The 21,048-nt window shown below is 23.1% G+C and overlaps 3 protein-coding genes across 8 annotated transcripts in view; 2 read left to right on the top strand and 1 right to left on the bottom strand.

Moving 5' to 3' along the window:
• The first annotated feature begins 9,655 nt into the window (after nt 1-9,655).
• LOC551849 (L-galactose dehydrogenase) lies at nt 9,656-12,987 on the top strand. Of its 2 annotated transcripts, none has more exons than XM_006561097.3 (8): nt 9,656-9,701; nt 10,228-10,378; nt 10,532-10,649; nt 10,728-10,889; nt 10,970-11,203; nt 11,288-11,419; nt 11,504-11,676; nt 12,534-12,987. In XM_006561097.3, coding segments are annotated over exons 1-8 (1,047 nt in total). In that variant the 5' UTR covers nt 9,656-9,700; the 3' UTR covers nt 12,610-12,987. The 2 variants fall into 2 exon arrangements, with proteins under 2 accessions (XP_006561160.1, XP_006561164.1); XM_006561101.3 differs by having other exon boundaries at nt 9,661-9,701; nt 10,219-10,378.
• Nucleotides 12,823-14,057, bottom strand: LOC726303 (N-acetyltransferase family 8 member 3). The gene is made up of 2 exons (XM_001122051.5): nt 13,607-14,057; nt 12,823-13,388 (listed from the first exon to the last, which is right to left on the bottom strand). The coding sequence occupies exons 1-2, from the start codon at nt 13,903-13,905 to the stop codon at nt 12,878-12,880; spliced, it is 810 nt and encodes a 269-aa protein (XP_001122051.1). The 5' UTR covers nt 13,906-14,057; the 3' UTR covers nt 12,823-12,877.
• A 452-nt stretch (nt 14,058-14,509) lies between these two features.
• Nucleotides 14,510-21,048, top strand: part of LOC408710 (KH domain-containing, RNA-binding, signal transduction-associated protein 2) — a 103,991-nt gene continuing 97,452 nt past the window's right edge. For 3 of the 5 annotated variants that reach the window (XR_003304213.1, XR_003304212.1, XR_003304211.1), the window contains exons 1-8: nt 14,510-14,878; nt 15,803-15,924; nt 16,007-16,123; nt 16,332-16,644; nt 16,718-16,832; nt 16,899-17,018; nt 17,341-17,441; nt 20,630-20,736. Coding sequence is in view for 2 of the 5 variants with exons in the window: in XM_392246.7 (XP_392246.3) it covers nt 14,674-14,878; nt 15,803-15,924; nt 16,007-16,123; nt 16,332-16,644; nt 16,718-16,832; nt 16,899-17,018; nt 17,341-17,441; nt 18,279-18,379 (1,194 nt within the window). In the remaining 3 variants the exon portion in view is untranslated. Of the gene's footprint in view, nt 14,879-15,802; nt 15,925-16,006; nt 16,124-16,331; nt 16,645-16,717; nt 16,833-16,898; nt 17,019-17,340; nt 17,442-18,278; nt 19,223-20,629; nt 20,737-21,048 lie in introns of those variants that run through there. The other 2 variants (XM_006561094.3, XM_392246.7) reach the window with 2 other exon arrangements.

Raw genomic sequence — 21,048 nt, 5'->3', positions numbered from 1 at the left:
CGTCACGCGCCGCCCTACCATTTCGTTCCTTTTCAACCCCGAGCTTTCTACTCGACCGCCACTCTCCATCCCCTTAGTCTGCTTCGCTCTTTTCTTCTTCTTCTTCTTTTTTCTTTTTCTTTTTTCTTTTTTCTTTTTTTCGTTTATTAATAAACGAGCCATTGTCACTCGGGCAATTCTCTCTCTTTCTTCTTCCAGAGAGGGAGAAAGGGTGAAACGAGAGGATGGAACGAGAGGGTGCGAAAAGGAAAAGCTGGCAACGACAACGAGGAAAGGCCAATACTCGTCTCATTGTTCCTTTGCGATACCCGGCGGAATTATTGAACAAGCTGGTGACTTGATGTACTGCCTCTCGAACACGGTGAAACGTTACTACTTGAAAGTGGAAAATTGTCGCGAGTGTCGTGAAGAATCGTGACTTTTAATCGTGTTGTTTTAATGATAATTTAATTGCAATCTTTGATTCGAAAATTTCCCATCCTTTATTCTTATTTCCGGATATAAAATAATAATTGTTTTAATGATTGTTTCATTAACTAATTAGTTTATTCATCGATCATTGATTAAGTTAGAAATTTCAATAAAAGATTATTTTTCAAACAGTTTATTTGGATAATGGCCAAGCCTAGTGAACAGTGGATAATCTTCTCGAGGAGTTTATCTCAGGAATAAGATTTATTAATCGAACGAGTTTGGAAAGGAAATATGAAATATCGCGTTGCTTAAACTCCCTTTAAAAGGAACGATGATTTAATATCATAACCTATTCCTATGCCGGTTTAATTCGTTCTAAATATTCGTAATTACAAGCATTATTATAGTACAATTTGAAACTGAAGCTAAGACATAACACAAGCCGCACGAGATATTAATTAAACGTCGCAAAACATTTGCGATAAACTTATCCTCAGACAACGATTCCCTATCCTCCTTTCATTCAACAACTTTGAAATTGAACAGAATGATGAAAATTGTAGGATGCGATAAATTAATAGCCGTTCAACAATGGTGAAAGAGTTATAAACAAATCGTCGGAGAATTGAAAACGTTAAAACGGCGAAACGAAACGAAACCGAAGCGATTCGGTTCGATTCAGGCGGTGCAAATGAGTGGAGCGATATTAAAATCTACGCGGGCAACAGATGGGTTTGGATAGCTTTACGATGCTCGAGCCAATAACGAAAATCATTAAATTAGCTTTAACCGCCGGTGCACGGCGTACTGTTAACAGCGTACTAATTTTATTATTTAGTAGCCGCATAAAAATCCCTGAATTCCCTTCGTTACTTCTCACGACGACGCAATTCCCAGGCCTTGAAAGTAATAATTTTAACTTCAACGTTTTAGTCCGTCAAAGTAATTAAATTATTACTTTAAAAACCTAAGTAAATCGTTAGAAACGTCATTTATTTACATTGTAACAACACTGTGAAATAAAATAAGGTACGTAGAAGTTTTAAAAGTTATTCCTTTATATGTATACGTGCTAAAGAGACTTGAAAGATTGGAAAAATTTAGTTTAGATATTCAGTTTTATCTCATAGGAAAAGAAGATATTTCGTCTTCTTCAGAAAGATGAGATTATTAATATAAAAAAATGTTTTTTCACGACACACGCTCAAAGTTCAATGCCAACAACTATTTGAATTTAACTCCGCCAAACACAGAATTGGCGCTAAATTTAATTCATCAACCATCGAAAATTGAACCATCGAATATTGATATCCTACTTCTTTTTTTTTTTTTTTATATATATATTTCTAATTACACTGACAGAATTCTCTATTTTTATCTATATACCTATATCTACATACCTAAAAATCATATTGACAAGAGTCAAAAGAGAAACAAAATAGATGTGTAACATCTTATAAAACTGTATAACATATGTTCTGAAACAACGACCTCAAGAAAATTCAAATTTTTCTTATACCACGTATTACACCAAATATAAAATTTTTTTCAAGCTTACCTGGAAAATTTCTTCTTTTTAATAATAAAATTGTAAAATTAATTGAGAATGAAGAGACTGTAGTCAAATCATTCTTATACAACTCTTCTGATTGCACGGTGATCCAAGAATAGGATCAAATTCCACGATATTAATGGAAAGACATTGGGCAATTTGTAAACGAAATATTATAAAAATCGCGATCATTTTTAAACGCAACATTACTTCAAAAAACGCGATCATTTGTTAACGCAAAATTAAGTATCACCAAAATAACAATATCGCAAAATTCTAATAATAAAAATAAATTTTGAAGAAATTTACTATTAACGAATAAAAAGTTATAAGCGTTTCAATATTATGGATTGCAACAATGAAAAATTAAATTTTTAATGATTTTACAATTTAAGTAAAAAAAAAAACTCTAAAAAAAATTATTGAATAATTAAAATTAATCGCGATATTTTGTAATTTATAATACTAAACGCGGTAATTATTTTAACGCAACACTAAATCAAACCGTAATTCATTTATCGCAACACTAATAAGAATAAATCGCGATTTGCCCATGATGATCGAATGATAATATGCAAATCAGTCAAAAAATACAAAAATACTACTGCTACATCTACATATTACTAAAAGGAGCATAGTGATAAAGTAGTAACAAAAATGACGTCCCATCCTTTGGATCGAAACGCAATCCAAAAGATGAGAAGCCATTGGTAGTTGCCCTCTTCTATGGCAATTTGCCGGGCCTCTTCGGCTTATAGCCTCTTCTTTCTTCGAGCGCAATGCCCGCTGAAACTTAAAACTAAGTTCGAGATTCCCTAATAATTGAACAGTAATAAGAAAGAAAAAAAATACCCCGGTCCTACCTACTTATCACTAATACACACGCATACCAGAAATTATGCTACCTATCCTACCTAGCCCTATATTTAAAAAATGGCAAAACAGGCACACCAACACATTCTCTCTACGGTTCTCACACATAACACCCGGGCGCAAAAGCCTACACTAGGGAAAGTGTCCCGGGACACCTCCGACACCCGAGCTTGGCACGCTACTTTCATACTCTAACTGTACGTACCATTTTCCTGAAATCGACTGACAATGGCTAATGTCCATTGCGTAAATTATAATAAAAACGCGTATCTCTATCTCAATTTTAATTGTTTAAATATTTATATTTAAAAAAGTAATTAAAAGTCTTTTGAAAAAAAATTATTTACAAGTAAAGAAAAAAAATTTACAAGCATAGTTGAAATTTTCCCACTATTACACTATAATTGTGTATAATAATAATACTATTATAATTTGTAATGTAATAATTTGTGATACATTATAGGATTGTGATATTGAGATCAATAAGTTTATATATTATCCGCAATGTTTAATAAGTTAAAATTGTTATTATAAATGGTGATTTGATTGATAATTAAATAATGGTTGAAACGACGCAATTCCACAGCCTAACCACAACATACACAATGTGGAAAATACGTCGTGCACGATACACTAACGCATTGTCAATCGCTGAGAAATAATTATAAGCTTATGAACTATAGCCATCATGCTCATCGCCTCTCTCTCACTCAAGTAGCACCTGGGCACGTGAGTGAGATCCTGGCTATGAACATGGAAAGGATTAAATCTGAAAATCCTAATCTAAAAAAGATTAGAGCATTTATCTAACGGGCTAATGTTCTTTAATTTCATATGTTCTTGTTTCAAATTATCTTTGACTCTACTTTATATTTTATTTAAAGATTTAAAGAATTATTAAAGAATTATTGATATAAATTACAAAGATTCTATGATACTTAATTGAATTTGTAATAAATTATTAAAAATATAAAAGAAATTGACAATGAATTTAAAAAGTTAAGTATAATTCAATATATTGAAATATAAATATTGATAGAATATTATACCTCAGGTGATTCCTTCATCAAAACATATAATTGAAAAAATGTAAATAGTATTCAAAACTTGTTGCTTTGATTTCGAAATCTACCTGTCGCGAAATGTCTTCTTACACATAAGAGTTTATTATGTTTTTAAACAAAAGGAATATAAACAGTTAAATTTAAAGTCTATGATAAGAATCGAATAATAATAAATTATTCAAATTTAAAAGATAATTAAATTATTATAAAGCAAAAGATGAAAAAATGAAAAGAGACTTTAATATTAATAATATATTTAAAAATACGCAATGTGCAAGAAGACCTAGCCTGATTTAATAAATAAAAAAATAAATGTTACTACTCACGGGTATAACAAATATACCCATGATCACTATGCTCCTGCAAAATTCTACGTATACAACCAATCACCCGTGTCGATTCGGATCTTTTATCCTACGACATGATTGAGTGATTGGAGGAACAATAATGCATGCGACTCACCATTATGTTGTCAATTCTGGCATGGCTTACAAGAAGTAGATTTCATCAAATGAGATCATAAAAACTGAAGAAAAATTGGGAAATATCTGTAACAAAAAGTGAATATCATAATTAAAATATAATACTAATTATTCAAAAAAACTTTAAATATAAAGAAGAAAATTATTATTTATTAAAATAATATAAATAATAAAGTATGTATATAATAATAAAATAAATAATTCTAATAAATTTAATAATAATAGAAATAATAGAAATAGATTCTTAATATAAAGATTTAAAATTTAGAAATTGCAAATCTAACAATTTTATTCAGAAATAATAAAATAAAAAATTAAATAAAATAAAATAATAAATACCTTTTTACATAATGAATGCTCGTTTTATGTTCTTAACACTGATTTTTACACTGACTCTAATTCCGAAAACGAATATATAAAAAGAAAAAAAAAATAAAAGACTACTGATATATCTGTTTATATTATAATTAACGAACTAACACTGATTCTAATTTCGCGTATGATTATTGAATTTAATTAGAACCGTTATATTCAAATATTAAAAATATTGTTACAATATATATAATATATTAATTCTATCAACCGCATTGCGCGCGGTCATAAATAATTTTCGAGACCAAACACAGAAAAAATCTTCATAAAAGTTGTCAGTACCTTAAATAAAAAATAAAATATTATATATAATTTATTTTAAATAGAGTAATAATTATTAAGAATTTTTTAAATAATGAAAAAAATTAACGAAATATAATTAAATTAATAAATATAATTTATTAATATATTAAAATAAGAAATTTTACCTTCGTCGAAGCCATTTTGATTTCATTGGCATCCATTGAAATTTGAAATTTTTATATGTCTAGTGAAGTTCTTCCCGCCATTTCGCCATTTTAACAATTAACTATATATAACAATATCTGTACAAAAAAAATCAAAATTTTCAAATACACATATAAATTATGAAAGTATTAACCGATTATATTAAAATAAAATAATAATTAAGCACAAATTTCATTTCAGAAAGTTATAATATGAATAATGAGCTAACTGTAACCTGTACCTTCAAATAATACATAGATGAAGAAAAGAATAATTTATTCGCGAAAGAATTATCCATTTATAATAAGAAATACGTAATTATAAATTAGTAATACATGAATCACAAACAATAACTATAAAATAAAACTACACAGCACAAAATCTTTAAAAAATCACAAATTTCAAGAAAAAATTATACGTCTATACACTTCAATCACCGAACTAAAATGACGCCACATTGCAATTTCGATTATCGAATTGAATTATAAAATCGATAATTTGATAATAATCGAAATATCGAGTTTCGATATATACGAATGCCTAATTTCGTAAAAAAAATATATTATAAGAAATATTTCTAATCTCTAATCTCTTAGAAATAAATAAATGAATATATATATATACTACATAACAAATAAATTATATATTTCAAGAAAAATGATATTTTTAATTACTATAAATATCGATATTACAATGGCGATCTGTGCCAATTTCGATTATCGAATCACGAATTCGAAAGGGAATATGCTTTGTAATTTGTTCAAAATATATATCGAGCATGGTATGACCTCTATTCATAAAAACTCTATATTATAAGAAATGTTTACAACTTATAGCAACGAAAAAGAAATATAAATATATAAATAATACGAATAAATGTTCATATCCATATTTAAAAAAGAAAAAATTGTATTATTAAAATAATTTAATTTAATAATATATAACTGATTCTAATAAATATATATATCTGCTACATTTCTTTCAATATGAATAAAAACCTATTCTAAATACGTTTATTTTTACAAAAAGGAATCAATTACCTGAATATCAGAAGAATTTTCGATTATAAATCACCATATATTCCTTCGAAATTTCTGAAGAATCCCAATCAAACAATCTGGACTTTTTTAAAAATAAAAATCACAAACAAGAATTATAAAAATGTATAAGATTGTAATATGTATATTAAAATAAAATAATAATTAAATTGAAATTCTAGCTCAAAGACATAATGTAATAGAAGCTACCGGTAACCTCAACAATGAGATAAACAATCGAAAAAGTAGAAAGAAATCCAAAAACTACTTAATTTTGTTATTATAATATTTAATACTTTATTAAATAAACAAATTATTTTATAAATTTTATAATAATATATAATAGAATAATAGAATGAAATTACTTACCATTATTATATGTTCCGGAGAGTCGTCCGACCACGATGATTTTCGATAAACGAATGACACTACTTGCCTAAATACGTATTACAAATTCGCCCAGGACGTTTCTAATTGGTTGGAGCGACACGATTCCTTATTTACTTAAAACGCGCGAAAATTAAAGTATTTTATAATATACATATTTAATTATAGATTTTAATATAAATGATCTACAAAAAGATTGTTTTTTAAATATGTAATAAAAATTAATTATTAAAATTAATTTTGCATAAAAATTAATTAAAAATAATTCAACGAAACACAATAAAGGAAGATATAAGATAAAAATTAATTAAATTTGAAGAGACTGTAATATAAAAAGAAAGTTAATATAAAATCTAATTAAATTAGAAAAAACTGAAATATAAAAGAATGAGTTCAAGTTAGTTTTTAACTCGACATCGTTTTTCAAAGAATAAATTTTTTTTATTATGATCTTTCTAATGCAATATTATTGATTAATTTGGAAAATGATATCAAATAACAAATTTTATATTACACTAAAATGTTCATACTACATTTAATCCAAGAATTTACTTTATAATTTATTTAAAATTAAAATATCCATATACATTAAAATTAAAATAATGTATTATAATGATTCCATGCTATATAAAATAATATCTAGTTGCAATTTGATTAATAATTATATAAAAATATTATAAAAATTTAATAATATACATATAAAAATTTTAAAATATAAATATGATAAAACAAATGTAAAATATAATATATAAAAATATAAAAATATATTTAAAATTTGATATGATATAATATCTATCCATATATTTGAACATATTTGAAAAATAATTAATTACTGATTATTATTATAATTTTTCTAAAAATTTTTCTCTAATTTTCTAATAAAAATCTTTTTTAAATTTGAAAAGAAACCAAATAACTTGTTCTTAAAAATTTTAACATAAAATTCTTTTCAATTATATAATTTTTATATGATATTCTATGATAAAAAAATTAATTTATATATAAAATATATATATTTTATATAATATATAGAAAAAAGATTTATATATTTTATATTTATATATAAAATATGTATATTTCTTATGTCATAAAAGAATATAAACATAGATTATACAAAAAAATTAGGGACAAACTTTAGAAACATATTACTCATCAAAGAAATAAAAAACTCTTAACAAAAATGGATTTAAAAACTATTAGTTTGAAGTTAAAAAATGTTTTTGTTACTTTTGTTTCTATAATATATGTTTAATCTGTCCTCTGTTCATTTCAGTATACATGTTGGTATGTTTTTTGTAGAAATACACATACTTTAAAAAATATCCAATATTTCTTTTATTTCTTGCCAATATTTATTATATTCATATTCAACGTATTTATTATATGTTATGTTCACTTAATAATATCTACATACAATTATTTTATATATATATTACATACTATTTATTATATATTTTTTAAATATCTTTATAGATAAAAATTTATTGTAATCTATTGTACTTCTATATAACATATATATATGTGTATATATACCTTATTAAAATAAATAGGGAACACATATTATACATATATTATACATATTTTATAGAAAATATGTTTAATCTTTTATTAATAAAATCATCTTGTAGTTCTGAAACTAATAATTTTTAAATAATTCTATATTTATATGAATTTTATGATTTTTAATCAATAGATTAGGCAAAAAAGATAATAAAGTTAATTAATTATTAATTACCGAAACTGTTTTTTAAAGGCATAAATTAAAGAACCAATAAAAAGAGCAAATAGTAGAAAAAAATATAATATATACAATAAAAATAGACAAAAGGTAATCTCAGCGCCATCTCTTGAGTATTTTTAAAAACATTATACAATAAAGAAAGGAGAAAAGTGAATCTTAGCGCCATCTCTTGAGTATTTTTAAAAACATTATACAATAAAGAAAGGAGAAAAGTGAATCTTAGCGCCATCTCTTGAGTATTTTTAAAAATATTATATAATAAAGAAAGGAGAAAAGTGAATCTTAGCGCCATCTCTTGAGTATTTTTGAAAATATTATATAATAAAGGAAGAAGAAAAGTGAATCTCAGCGCCATCTCTTGAGTATTTTCAAAAATATTATACAATAAAGGAAGGAGAAAAGTGAATCTTAGCGCCATCTATTGAATACCTTTAAAAATATAATTAAAATATATATGGTATTCGATAGATGGCGTTCATAGTCAATTTTTATACTATTTTATTATTCTCATTTACATTAGTTTCATTTATATTCTAGAGATGGCGCTGATTTCCAAATTTTTCCATATCTTTATTCTTCTTCCACTAATATAAAAATATAAGCATATATATTTTATCCCTGTCAGTACTATAAAAATAATATTAAAATTCATGTCATTTGAAAAAGATGTCACTACTGTTATTTAATATCTGAGACTCATGTTTTTAATCAGTTTTATTCTTATCATTTAGAATGTTAATTTCTAAATTTGTGCATCGTTGGATAAAAAGATTTTTTTTAAAACTTCTTTAAAAGTGAATGGAAATAAAATTTCTTGTTTAAATATAAATTTTATGATTAAATTATCATCATAAAAAAAATAATTGTAAAATATATATGTAAAATTAAAGTCAAGTCAAATAATACATGATTGTTATATGCATCTAAAGTTATTATTCTTATCATATATTCCAAGATAATATTATCTTCATATATAAATACTTATAAATGTTTTGGAAAAAATAGTTACAGTGCATTTACTTTGAGTGTTAGTTCTTGAATGCCAAATATATAAAAAAAAATATAAATTGACTGATATATAAATAATTGTTGTATTGTGAATGTTCCTTATTATTTTTTGTGAAAATAAAATAGTGAAATTTTGTGAAAATTTTAAATATTGAATATAAAATACTTAATATTTAAGAATTTAAAATATTTAAAATATTTGGTGAAATTCGATACGTTTATAAATAATATAAATTGATTATTGCAGTATAATTTTAACGTAATAAAAATATAAATTATACTCAATTACAGAAATTTTTGTTTTAATTATGATAAAAGAATAAAGTAAGATAAAAATTTGAAAAATATATTAAGTTGATCTTCTTTTTAAATTGATAACATTATTTTTTTATAAAAATGCAATATTTTTTGTAAATGTATAAATGAAAATTATAATTAAATGAACAATAAAATATTTTTATAAAATTGATTTATTTAAATTATTTGAATGAAAAATGTAAAATAATGTATTTCTCATAAAATAAATTGCTTTATAAAAGACAAGAGTGTCTTTTATTAATATCAATTTTGTTTTATTTTTGATTTCAATTTAATTTTATTTTTATTATTTCAAATAAATATTATAAAGATATTATAATTTTATTCAATATTTTATCATTAACTAATTTATATATTTTACTTTTTACTAAATTCTTCATTTAAAATGTATACAAATTTCACTCTTTTTCTTTTTGTCATAAATTTCAATTAAATTTATAAAATATCTTAAATATTTTTCATAATAATACAATATAATTTTTTCGCATAAATAGATATTTTGATTATAATGATTTTTAATTAGTTTCATTAGTGATATTTAGAAAAATGTTACCAGCAACATATGTTGAAGGTTTTCACGATTTAGAAGCTGTGAAAACTATGGAATATAGAGAACTTGGCAAAACCGGATTAATGGTTAGCAAATTATCATTTGGTGGTGGACCACTCGGTTGCCATTACGGGTTAATATTTTTTTCCTTTTTTTTAAATTGTCATATTAATAAAATAGTATGTAATTTTTTTTAACATTTATAAAAAAATTCAAAAATTCAAAAATAAGTTATTAAAGATTCTTTTAGCATTCATAATTTTTATGTTTTTATATTTTGCGATAGTACATTCGATGAAGCCAAAGCAATTGAAACGATACGTGAAGGAATAAAACGGGGAATTAATTACATTGATACTGCACCATGGTATGGCCAAGGTCGTTCTGAAACTATCATTGGAAAAGTAATTTCATTTTTTTTTGTACATATTGAAAATATATTTTTGTTTTATTTATTTAATATTTAAATATTGGAATTTTAGGCTTTGAAAGGTATTCCGCGTGAAGCATATTATATTGCCACAAAAGTCGGAAGATATGAATTAGATTACGAAAATATGTTTAATTTCTCTAAAGAGAAAACTAGAAAAAGTTTTAACAAAAGTTTAGAACTTCTTGGTTTGAATTATGTTGACGTCATACAAGTAAGTATATTTAACTTTTTTACCAATCAGCATATTTAGTTTTTATTTATTTTATTCATTAATTAGTAAACATTTTGCAGGTTCATGATATTGAATTTGATCCAAATTTAGATATAGTAATTACGCAAACATTGCCAGAATTATCATTACAAGTTGCGGACGGTAAAGCAAAATATATTGGTATTACTGGATATCCGATATCCATTTTAAAGAAATGTATCGAAAAAAGCAATATTAATATTTCTTGCATATTAAGTTATTGCAGATATACTTTAATAGATGATACCTTATCTGAATATATTTCATTTTTCAAGGTAAAATTTCGTAATTGTTTATTGTTAATTAATAGTTCTGAATATTATATTTTTTGATAATTTAAATTGTTAAAAAACTTTTAGACACACAATATTGGTATAATTAATGCTTCTGCACCATGTATGGGTCTTTTAACAAATAAAGGTCCACCAGCTTGGCATCCTAGTTCAGAAGAGACAAAAAAAATATGTGCAGATGCTGCTGCATATTGCAAGGTATATAAGTTTTAAATTTCTAAATAAATATTTTTCAGAAATTCTCCTTTCATAATACAGTATATTAAAAACTAAAATTTGTAGGATTATGATACAGAATTAGCTAAATTAGCATTATGGTATTCTATGCAATGCAAAGATATTGATACATGTTTAGTTGGAATTCAAAATTTAAAGGAATTATATATGAATATTGATGTATTAAAAAATGGTATTACAAAAAGAGAGAAAAATTTACTTCAAGAAATACAAAAAAAGTAAGTATATTATTAAAATAAATAATATTTAATTTTTAATAGATATATAATTTTTAAAAACAATTTCTTGTTATTATTTTATATTTCTTTATACAAATTAAAAAATAAACTACTCTATAAAATTGTATTATTAATATACATATAATAATAATGTATATATTTTTATTAATCTTAAATATCTTTTCATTATATCCAAATTTATGAAAATAAATGTCATATATATAAATTCTAGAGACAATATTTTTTTTTATGATATACCATTTTGAATAATATAGTAATATTTTTTTATATATTTTACAAATTATATAAAATTAATTAATATTATTTTATGAATGATTTATTCTAATATATATAAATGGGAATATATATAAATTTTATGTTTATTATTTTAAATTATATAAATACATATAATGAAATGAAGAATAGAATTCATTTTTCCTATTTTCTTCTAAATACCATATATATTTTTTCAAATTTTTTTTTATAGATTATAGATTAATATTTTTTATGAGTTTATTTAAGAAAGTAAATATTATGTTTTATATGCCAATAGTTCTTGTTATCAAAGACTTTTAATATGTGATATAGGATTATATCCTAGCTATACATTTTTATAATATAAATCTCTAGACTTTCTTAATAAAACTTTTAATTTTATGTGAATTAATAATAATTAAAATAAAAATTTTTTTAAAGAAATAATAAAATGATTAACTAAAAATATATCAATATAATAATATATCATATAATAATATATCAAACAGATTTATATACAAAATTAAAAAATTCATTCAAAATAAAAATTGTAACTTTTTTATAATAAAAGATATATAAAATGATTTTTTTCTTTATTTCAGATATTTATGCAAAATAACAGAGAAACACTGGGAAAATAAAGAACTTCAGATATATTGGGAATATATGAAAAAGTAGGAAAAATATATTTTTTTATATTATATACAATAATAAACATAATATTGTGTCATATTGTCATATTTAATAATATTTTAAATTATTATTATGTAATCTAGCTTAATTTAGAATATATGTAATACAATATAAAGTATTACATTTATCGTATAATATAAATATTTTTATAGAATAAAGTATAAATGCAATTTCTTTTTGGAAAATACAAAGTCAGACTTATGAAATTTATAAAAATTTAGTTCTTTATTTAAAAAAATATTAAGTTTAACGCTTACTTATTAAGCATTGATCTAGTGTAAACTGTAGGCACATAATCATCTTCACCAGGTTTAATTTGATATGTCAATTCATACATCAATATAGTTATAAGTGAACCCAAAATAGGTTTATGATACATTTGTTGTAATTCAAAACCTTTTTTAAGACATAGTTCTCTTCCTCCTTCTGTGTATTCCGAAGCAACAATATTAGCACAACTATACCCTTCATCAATAGCAAACTGCACTGCAACATTTATAAGACACGAAGCTATTCCTTTTCTTCTATATAGTTGATGTACATATAATCTTTTGATCCATGCACCTTTATTTAATCTATGACTTTTACATAAAGCAACAGTTCCTACAATCTTCTTAACTTGAGATGAAATATCAATATTTGAATTACGGAACTGTTGTTCTGTCATTATAGTATAATGTACATTCTTTGCAGAATGAGTCATTAAATAAGGTTCAAATGCTTCAGCAATCCAAAAGCATGAAAAGGCATTAGACATGTAAATCCTGTTATAATTAAATGAAGAAGTTTTTACATTAAAATTTATTTTCATCTGAAGTTTGTTTCTGTGATCAAAATTTTACATGCTATTTTTTTTTCAACATATTTTAATTATAAGATTTCTAATTATAATAATATAATATATATTTTTAATTTTTAATTTTTAACTTAATTATAATAACATTACCACACAAAAAAATAAATAAATACAAAAAATTTTTACCTTGGTATATTAGAAACTTCTTCATTAACTTCCATAGCTTTCGCAGTGAAACCTATGTAAGTTCCAACATACACAAAAAAAATGACAAGAGGAATAACTAAAAGGCAAACTGTTAAAGGTAATCCAAAGAAAATAAACATTATAGCAGCAAACAATATCATTAATTGAAAAGTCAATTCTTTAAGTACAATTCCAAAAAATGTTGAATTTAAAGAAGACATCACACCTGCCTTCACTAATTCTTTACAATTAATTTCATCGCCAGGTTTATAGCTTCGTATTACTATAATATGACTCATGTTGAAAAATATTTATTTATTTTATTCTATTTATACTTTTATACATAATTAATTAAGAAATTCAACATAATATATTACAAGGTTATAATATTTTCGATATTTTCGCCATCTGCAGCTAATACAAATACCGATAGTATCTATACTTAAATGTGATCAACATTAAAAAATTTTTTTTAATATACAAAAATATATAAAAATATTAGAATTTTCAATATTAAATTATTATATAATAAGAAAAGTATAAACAATTTTAAAAATAACCTTAATTGTTTTAAGCCATAACTAACATTATAACATAAATAAATATATGATGCATTAGTTGTTATTTTTTAATTGTTAATATTATATATTTTTAATTAAAATAACAATATCTTTAATATAATTATTTAAATTGGTTTTTATATTTTTAATAATTATTAAATTTTATTATTTTTTTTATAATTATATATTTATACTTTAATTTATATAATAAATGACAAATTTTCTTTCATTATAAATATTTTCTAAAAATATTTTTAATAAAATAAAAAATTATGATTTATTATAAAAATATATTTAAATTTATAGATATATAAATAATTCACACATGCATATACGCCTTAAGGTTAGTTGGAAGTGGAAGAGTCAGCGTTCAGCCATTGCAAATTGCAACTCTGTTCCAAAGACGCGTTGTGCGCGAATGATTTATTTCACTTAATTATTTAATTAATAAAATTATTATTTTTTCGTTTAATATCGTTAGAATCATCTAATAAAACAGTGATAATCATGAGCGATCGACCAAGTAATGGTGAATTTAAGTATAAAAGGGATGAAAACTCTGATTCGGAGGCAAAAACATCGTCGGAAAAGGAACGTGATGAAAAGAAGTATCAAGTTGACAAAGCCGGAGAATATGTTCGAGAACTTTTACAAGAAAAAGTTGAATTGGATTCGCAGAAATGGCCTAATGCAACGAGACTAATTGATCAAGGTAAATATGACTGTTATATTATTGTTTTTATTCATTGTTTTTTAATCATTTTTATTATTTGTAATGCGACTGTTTATGTTTCGTTTGTTGCTTGTATATTTATTTTTGTGATTTGTTGATATAACTTCTTGTTGCGCAGTTTTTTTTTTGCTTTGAAATCAAATTGATTGATGATTAAGGTTAGAGTAATATGTAAACGAAAACGAATTATAATTTAATTAGTTTTTTTTTAAATTTTTTTTATTACCATTTGTATTATATTATTAATTTATAGGTTACTAAATTAATAATTTTCTAGGAATTTATATTATTAGTTGTGTAATATTTATAAATACAAAATATTTAACGATAGTTGCTAATTATAATATTTGTATATTTATTAAAATAGTTTATATTAAAATAAATAATATAATTTTTGTAATATATGAATTTTTCAAAATAGAATATATTTAATTTAAATAATATAATATATACATGTAAATATTAAACTTTATATATATTTTATTATATATTAAATTATTATATTTTTATGTATTTTTATATTGTTTTAATATTTACATGTATGTATATGTGTATAAAAATATATTAAAAATTCATTAATATTTTAAATGTATATTTTTATAAATTATATTATATTTTTAAATGTATAATTTTATAAATTAATATAAATATTATATTATAATATTGTTATAAATTAATATTTAAATAATTGTTATTATGATTTTCAATTTTTTTAAAATTTAATCTGTAATTTAATTTTTTATAAATAAATATTATTTTATAATTAATTTGTTAGTTATGATAACAAAAAATAAAAATATTATAATTTATATTATAAAATACTATATTAATAAATACTATAATTTAAATTAATGCCACATATTAATATATTAAAAATTTAAAAATGATTACTTTATTCTGTAGAAATTCAGAAAACTCAAGCTATTGGCAAACCAGTAAGGGATCCGAAATATGTGGATATTTATCGTGAAAAACCAATTCGAGTTTCGGTTAAAGTATTGGTACCCGTTCGGGAACATCCAAAGGTAGTTGTGTTTTGTTATAAATCAAATAATTTAGATGAATATACAGATAAATATAAATTTATACGTTGAAATATATTTGCAGTTTAATTTTGTTGGAAAATTATTGGGACCGAAAGGTAATTCTATGAAACGTTTGCAAGAAGAAACAATGTGTAAAATGGCAGTATTAGGAAGAGGATCCATGAAAGATCGTCAAAAAGTAATTTTATGTTAAGAATTTGTAATTTTTATTTGATTTAGATTTTTTTATTCATATCTCCACTTTATGTTCCTCTACTTACTTAATTATTTTTAATGTTTTTTTATATTTATTGTATTACTTTTAACTTATATTGATAAATATATAATGTGCATAATAATGCACATAAATACATAGAATTTTTTTGTATATTTATACTATAATATAGGAAGAAGAATATCGTATGTCTCTGGATCCGAAATATGCTCATCTTTCGGATGATTTACATGTTGAAATAACAGCACTCGCACCTCCGGCGGAAGCTTATGCTCGTATTGCATTTGCGTTAGCCGAAGTTCGGAAATATTTGATCCCAGATAATAATGACAATATACGCCAAGAGCAAATGCGCGAAATGGAAATGAACATGGCAGATGATCCAACGAGTAATGACGATAGAAGGCCTTCTGTCAGAGGTGTACCAGGTGCTGGTGGAATATTAAGACCATCCGCAAGGCCAACAATGCAACGATCTTCGCGAGGTTGGCAATATTTTGTCCAATTATTAGGCTTTTAAAAAAGAAAAAGAGAATGTTCTTATTTTTTTTATTTTAGCGGCAATACTTCCACCGCCTTCTAGTCGGGGGCCAATCACTCGTCCTGTATCAGCAAAAAGTAAAGTTTTTTCTATTTTAGATCGAGCAAGAGTCGCCATGGATCAGAGTTATGGGTAAGTTTTTAATTAATCATGTATAACAAATATTATATTAAATTTATAATATTGTATTGTGAATAGTTATGAAACTGCTACTCCGCCTCCAAGTAACCGTGTGGGAACTCATCATGATTATGATTATCACACATCAACGAGCAGTAGTAGCCGATATGGAGACCGACATTATACATCAACATCAGGGTAAGTATAATCGATATTTTTATTTTTTTTATTTAATCGATTTTATCAAAAAGAATTATTTGTTTGATATGTTTATTGATAATCTATTCTTATCTATTATTTATTTTGATTTTCCATATCTATATTATATTTTTATATTTAATATTATAACTATATTTAAGGCGTATTAATACTCAATTTCGTATTTATTTTCGTCATTGATTTTTTTTCCATTTATCATTTTTTTTAATTTCTAATTTTTAAAAAAATTTTTGTTTTAATTTATAAAACAAAATAATATAGCTTTTCACATTTATACATCATACTTTTATATATTATTTAGAGATGATATGTATCCTTCCTCGAGGTATGCAACTTATGAATACGAAGATGATACTGTGCCACACTCTTCTCACAATTACTACGAAACATCAGAATATCCAGGTAATATAATTCTTGTTTCATATTTTTTTTTAGCATAAAATTTTAACATATAAATAAACAAAAATTATCATAAACATATGTACACGCATGTGTGATATGCAGAGAATAACATAATAAGATTAAATTTAAAATATTTTAGATTTAAATTATATATAGACAAATTCTTATTGAACTATTATTTATAAATATTAAATTTGAATTTGAATTAAATATAAAGAGTTGATAAAAAGAAGTCAAAGCATGAAATATTTAATAAAATTGGTTTAATAAGCTATATTAATATAAAAAGCTTTAAACAAAAATTTAAATATTATCAGAATTCTAAAAAAACATTAATAATATGATTTCTAGTTATAATAACTAATTCTTGTAATTATGTGAATAATATATAACAATTTTATATTTATAATTTAAATGATTTAATAGAAATATTAAGATTGATTTTTTCACAAAAAAATCTAGAAATTTTATATTTCTACATAAAATAATACGCGGATAAAAATTAATATTTTTAATTGAAAATAATTTCTATCAACTATTTAAAATTGAAATATATCTTTTTCCATCGAATTTAAAGATTTCCCTATAATATCCTATACTAAATAAATATGGAATGGCTTTGCATAATAACGTGTGATATTAGCTAAATTATTTATCAATTCTCATTCGCAATAATTTTCTTCTTAAAACTTTATAAATAATATAATGCTCTTGCTTCGTGTAGTATATAATATTTAAGAAATTATCCGATTAATATTATATATACATATACTATATCGTGGTGGTGCACTAATTTAATAAAAATAATGCAAATGAATAACTCCATAAAATTCGCAGAGGAATCATCGAGCCGCGCATGGAAATCGTACAAGACGACAACGACATCGGGCTCAAGCTCGCGCTACCGCAACGCCCCGTATTCACGACCTTCCAAGTAAAAATCCATATAAAAAAAAAAAAAAAAAAACACCTAAATATTTTCTTAATTTTTATCACATCCAAACAATTCCTGCATTATAAAGCGAAACAACGATCTTTCCTTTTTCTAACTTTATTGTTTTTCATAATCCTAAACTTGACATATAATTTTCGTAACAAACAATAACTCATGATGCCAGAGATGACAAATCTATATATTAAAAAAAAAAAACTAAAATCATTTTTTAAATGAAATCAAACGCAAGAAGTGATTGTGGTAAATGATACTATGATTTTTCATCATATAGTAATGATAAAACAGAACAAATATAACGTAACTGCCATTACAAATTCGATTCCTGGAAGTTTTGCTTAAAAGAAAACTTCTGATTGACCGGTATTTTTTTCTTTTGGAATGAGATTCTCGTTATCCTCAATGAAAGATACTTTGACGCTTGCGAATTTTTTGCTTGTTCTTTTTATTTCCATTGTATACAATTTTCCGAGTCAATGGTGTAACGAAGCTAATGTAATTTTTAATTAATTACTTGTAGCTATTGAATAAACACCAAGACACGTAATTATGAAAATTTTAATCAAAGCGTTTCCGCGATTTCGATAGAGTTTATATCTTGAACGTTCGCATGTAATATTAATTCCGTAGAAATTCTGAATCGATTTCCATCATAATCTTTGATTTTCTATGAAATTATTAGAAAAAGAGATAAAATCATACGTTCCTTCAAATCCTTTCCCCTCCTGAAAAAAAAAATGTCACGTCAGAGTGGAAGGCTAGAGGACCAAGAGGATCAGTGGAACGAGACAAGTAAAATTCTTAAATAAAAAAAAAAAAAAAAAAAAAAGCGTCGGAGCTGTGTTACATTTTTCTAGAAATCAAATTTATCTTTTTTTATATTGATTCATTTCATACGCGAAATCTTAATTTTTTTTTTTCTTTTTTTTAAATAGATAATTGCATATAATAAAGTCAATACGAAACTATAAATTACGTACTATGTACGTAAATGAAAGATTTGTAAATATCTTTGAGAATTTTTAACTTTTATATATATATATATATATATATATATATATATATATATATATTTTTTTTTTTTCCCTTTCTTTTTTATTTCATTTTTCCTTTAGATAGATATCTATTCTTTGGTTTTAATACGTCAAGTTTTCTAAATACTGAAAAATACATAGCTCAGACAGTCGTGTGCGTTATAATAAATTAGTAATATGTATCTAAAATAGAAAATAAAATATTGTAAATGACGTCTAATGGCAGATGATTACATATAAATTAATATTAAATAAGTTGCATATAGTAATGTGAATTATATCGTAATTCATTTAATATTAATATGTATAGTATTTACGTGAATAAAAAAAACAGAATAATAATAAAAATAACGTGTTGAGAATTTAAAATGGCATAAATAAATGTTAAAGAGTACGTGTATAGTAACATGTGCAGAATATGTGAAGTGAAAAATCATACAGCTTATAAAGATTCAGTAGCTATAATATTATTATTAAAACAAAAAGAAAGAAAATTGTAATCTTAAGATCTTATAATATAAGAATACAAAAAAAAAAAAAAAAAAATAATAAAATAACTTGTCCATAACTTATAAACATTTTCCCATTTTTAAAATAATTATCTGTTTTCTGCTACATTTACATATGTATGTAATTCTCTTAAACTGAAATAAATAAGAAATATAATAGCGCTATATAATAAGCATTTGAAAAGCTTTAAATCAAAATCCTAATCAATAGCATTATAATATAAACGAAAATAATGAAATGTTTTTAGACCTAATACGTAATATTAATATATTCAGAAATTCACAAAAATATTCATCGATATACTAGTAATTTTTATTTAATGTGTTTGTTTTAAACCATGGAATGTTAATTAATGTTAAGAAATCTTGTCAAAAGAATATAATAAACTACATTTAATTTTCCTTAAATGTTTGAATGTGTCTTAATTACGTTAATATAATATATAATATAAGCAACAATAAAATTTAAAATACTTATTATATATACTAAATATTAAAAACGTGTTAATTTGTATTAAATTTAAAAAGTTTGCAAATTATTTACAGTTTTATTAATAATAAATTTGTGAAAAATACAGAATAACAGTGTTAATCTATTATTACACATATTTTTAATTTAATCTGATTGAAGTTTCATTTTAAAGTATTTAAAACATTTACTTCTAACATATTTTTTTCATGTATCCTTCTTAGGTGTATAGAAGAATACAGAAGATTGTGTGGGAACACGTTTTCATGGATTGAAATATTTTAATCTCCTGTTTCTCTATTCAGTGGAGTTTGAAGTGCCTTGAAATCATGTGAGTATAATTTCATTATTATGAAATAATTTTAGTTTATTAGTTTTATTTAAAAAATATTTTACCACATGAAGAAGATATATATATAATGTAGCTTTATATTTATAAAAAATTATTAATTTTATTTATTTATATATGTGATCTCAAGGTATATAGATTAGAGTTTTTATTTTTTGTTTTTGGAAATTGCATTAATATTTATTAAAGCATAAGATAAAACAGTTTTAATTTAGTGATAAAAGCATTAAATTTTGATTCGCATGTTTAATTTAATTTGTTCTCTTTGTTCGTTTATGCTAAAATCTATGAGAT

Source organism: Apis mellifera, linkage group LG2, assembly GCF_003254395.2.
Source record: "Apis mellifera strain DH4 linkage group LG2, Amel_HAv3.1, whole genome shotgun sequence".
Taxonomy (NCBI): domain Eukaryota; kingdom Metazoa; phylum Arthropoda; class Insecta; order Hymenoptera; family Apidae; genus Apis; species Apis mellifera.
The sequence above is the reverse complement of the archived record's forward strand: the minus strand, read 5'-3'. Positions and strand labels throughout refer to the sequence as shown.

Excerpts from the sequence above, each read along its gene's own strand:
- LOC726303 (XM_001122051.5), bottom strand. The coding sequence starts at position 13,905 with ATGAGTCATATTATAGTAATACGAAGCTATAAACCTGGCGATGAAATT. Across the intron at positions 13,389-13,606 it reads GAAGTTTCTAATATACCAAG|GATTTACATGTCTAATGCCT; the intron begins GTAAAAATTTTT and ends TAATTATAACAG.
- LOC551849 (XM_006561097.3), top strand. Across the intron at positions 10,650-10,727 it reads CTGAAACTATCATTGGAAAA|GCTTTGAAAGGTATTCCGCG; the intron begins GTAATTTCATTT and ends TTGGAATTTTAG. Across the intron at positions 11,204-11,287 it reads AATATATTTCATTTTTCAAG|ACACACAATATTGGTATAAT; the intron begins GTAAAATTTCGT and ends AAAAACTTTTAG.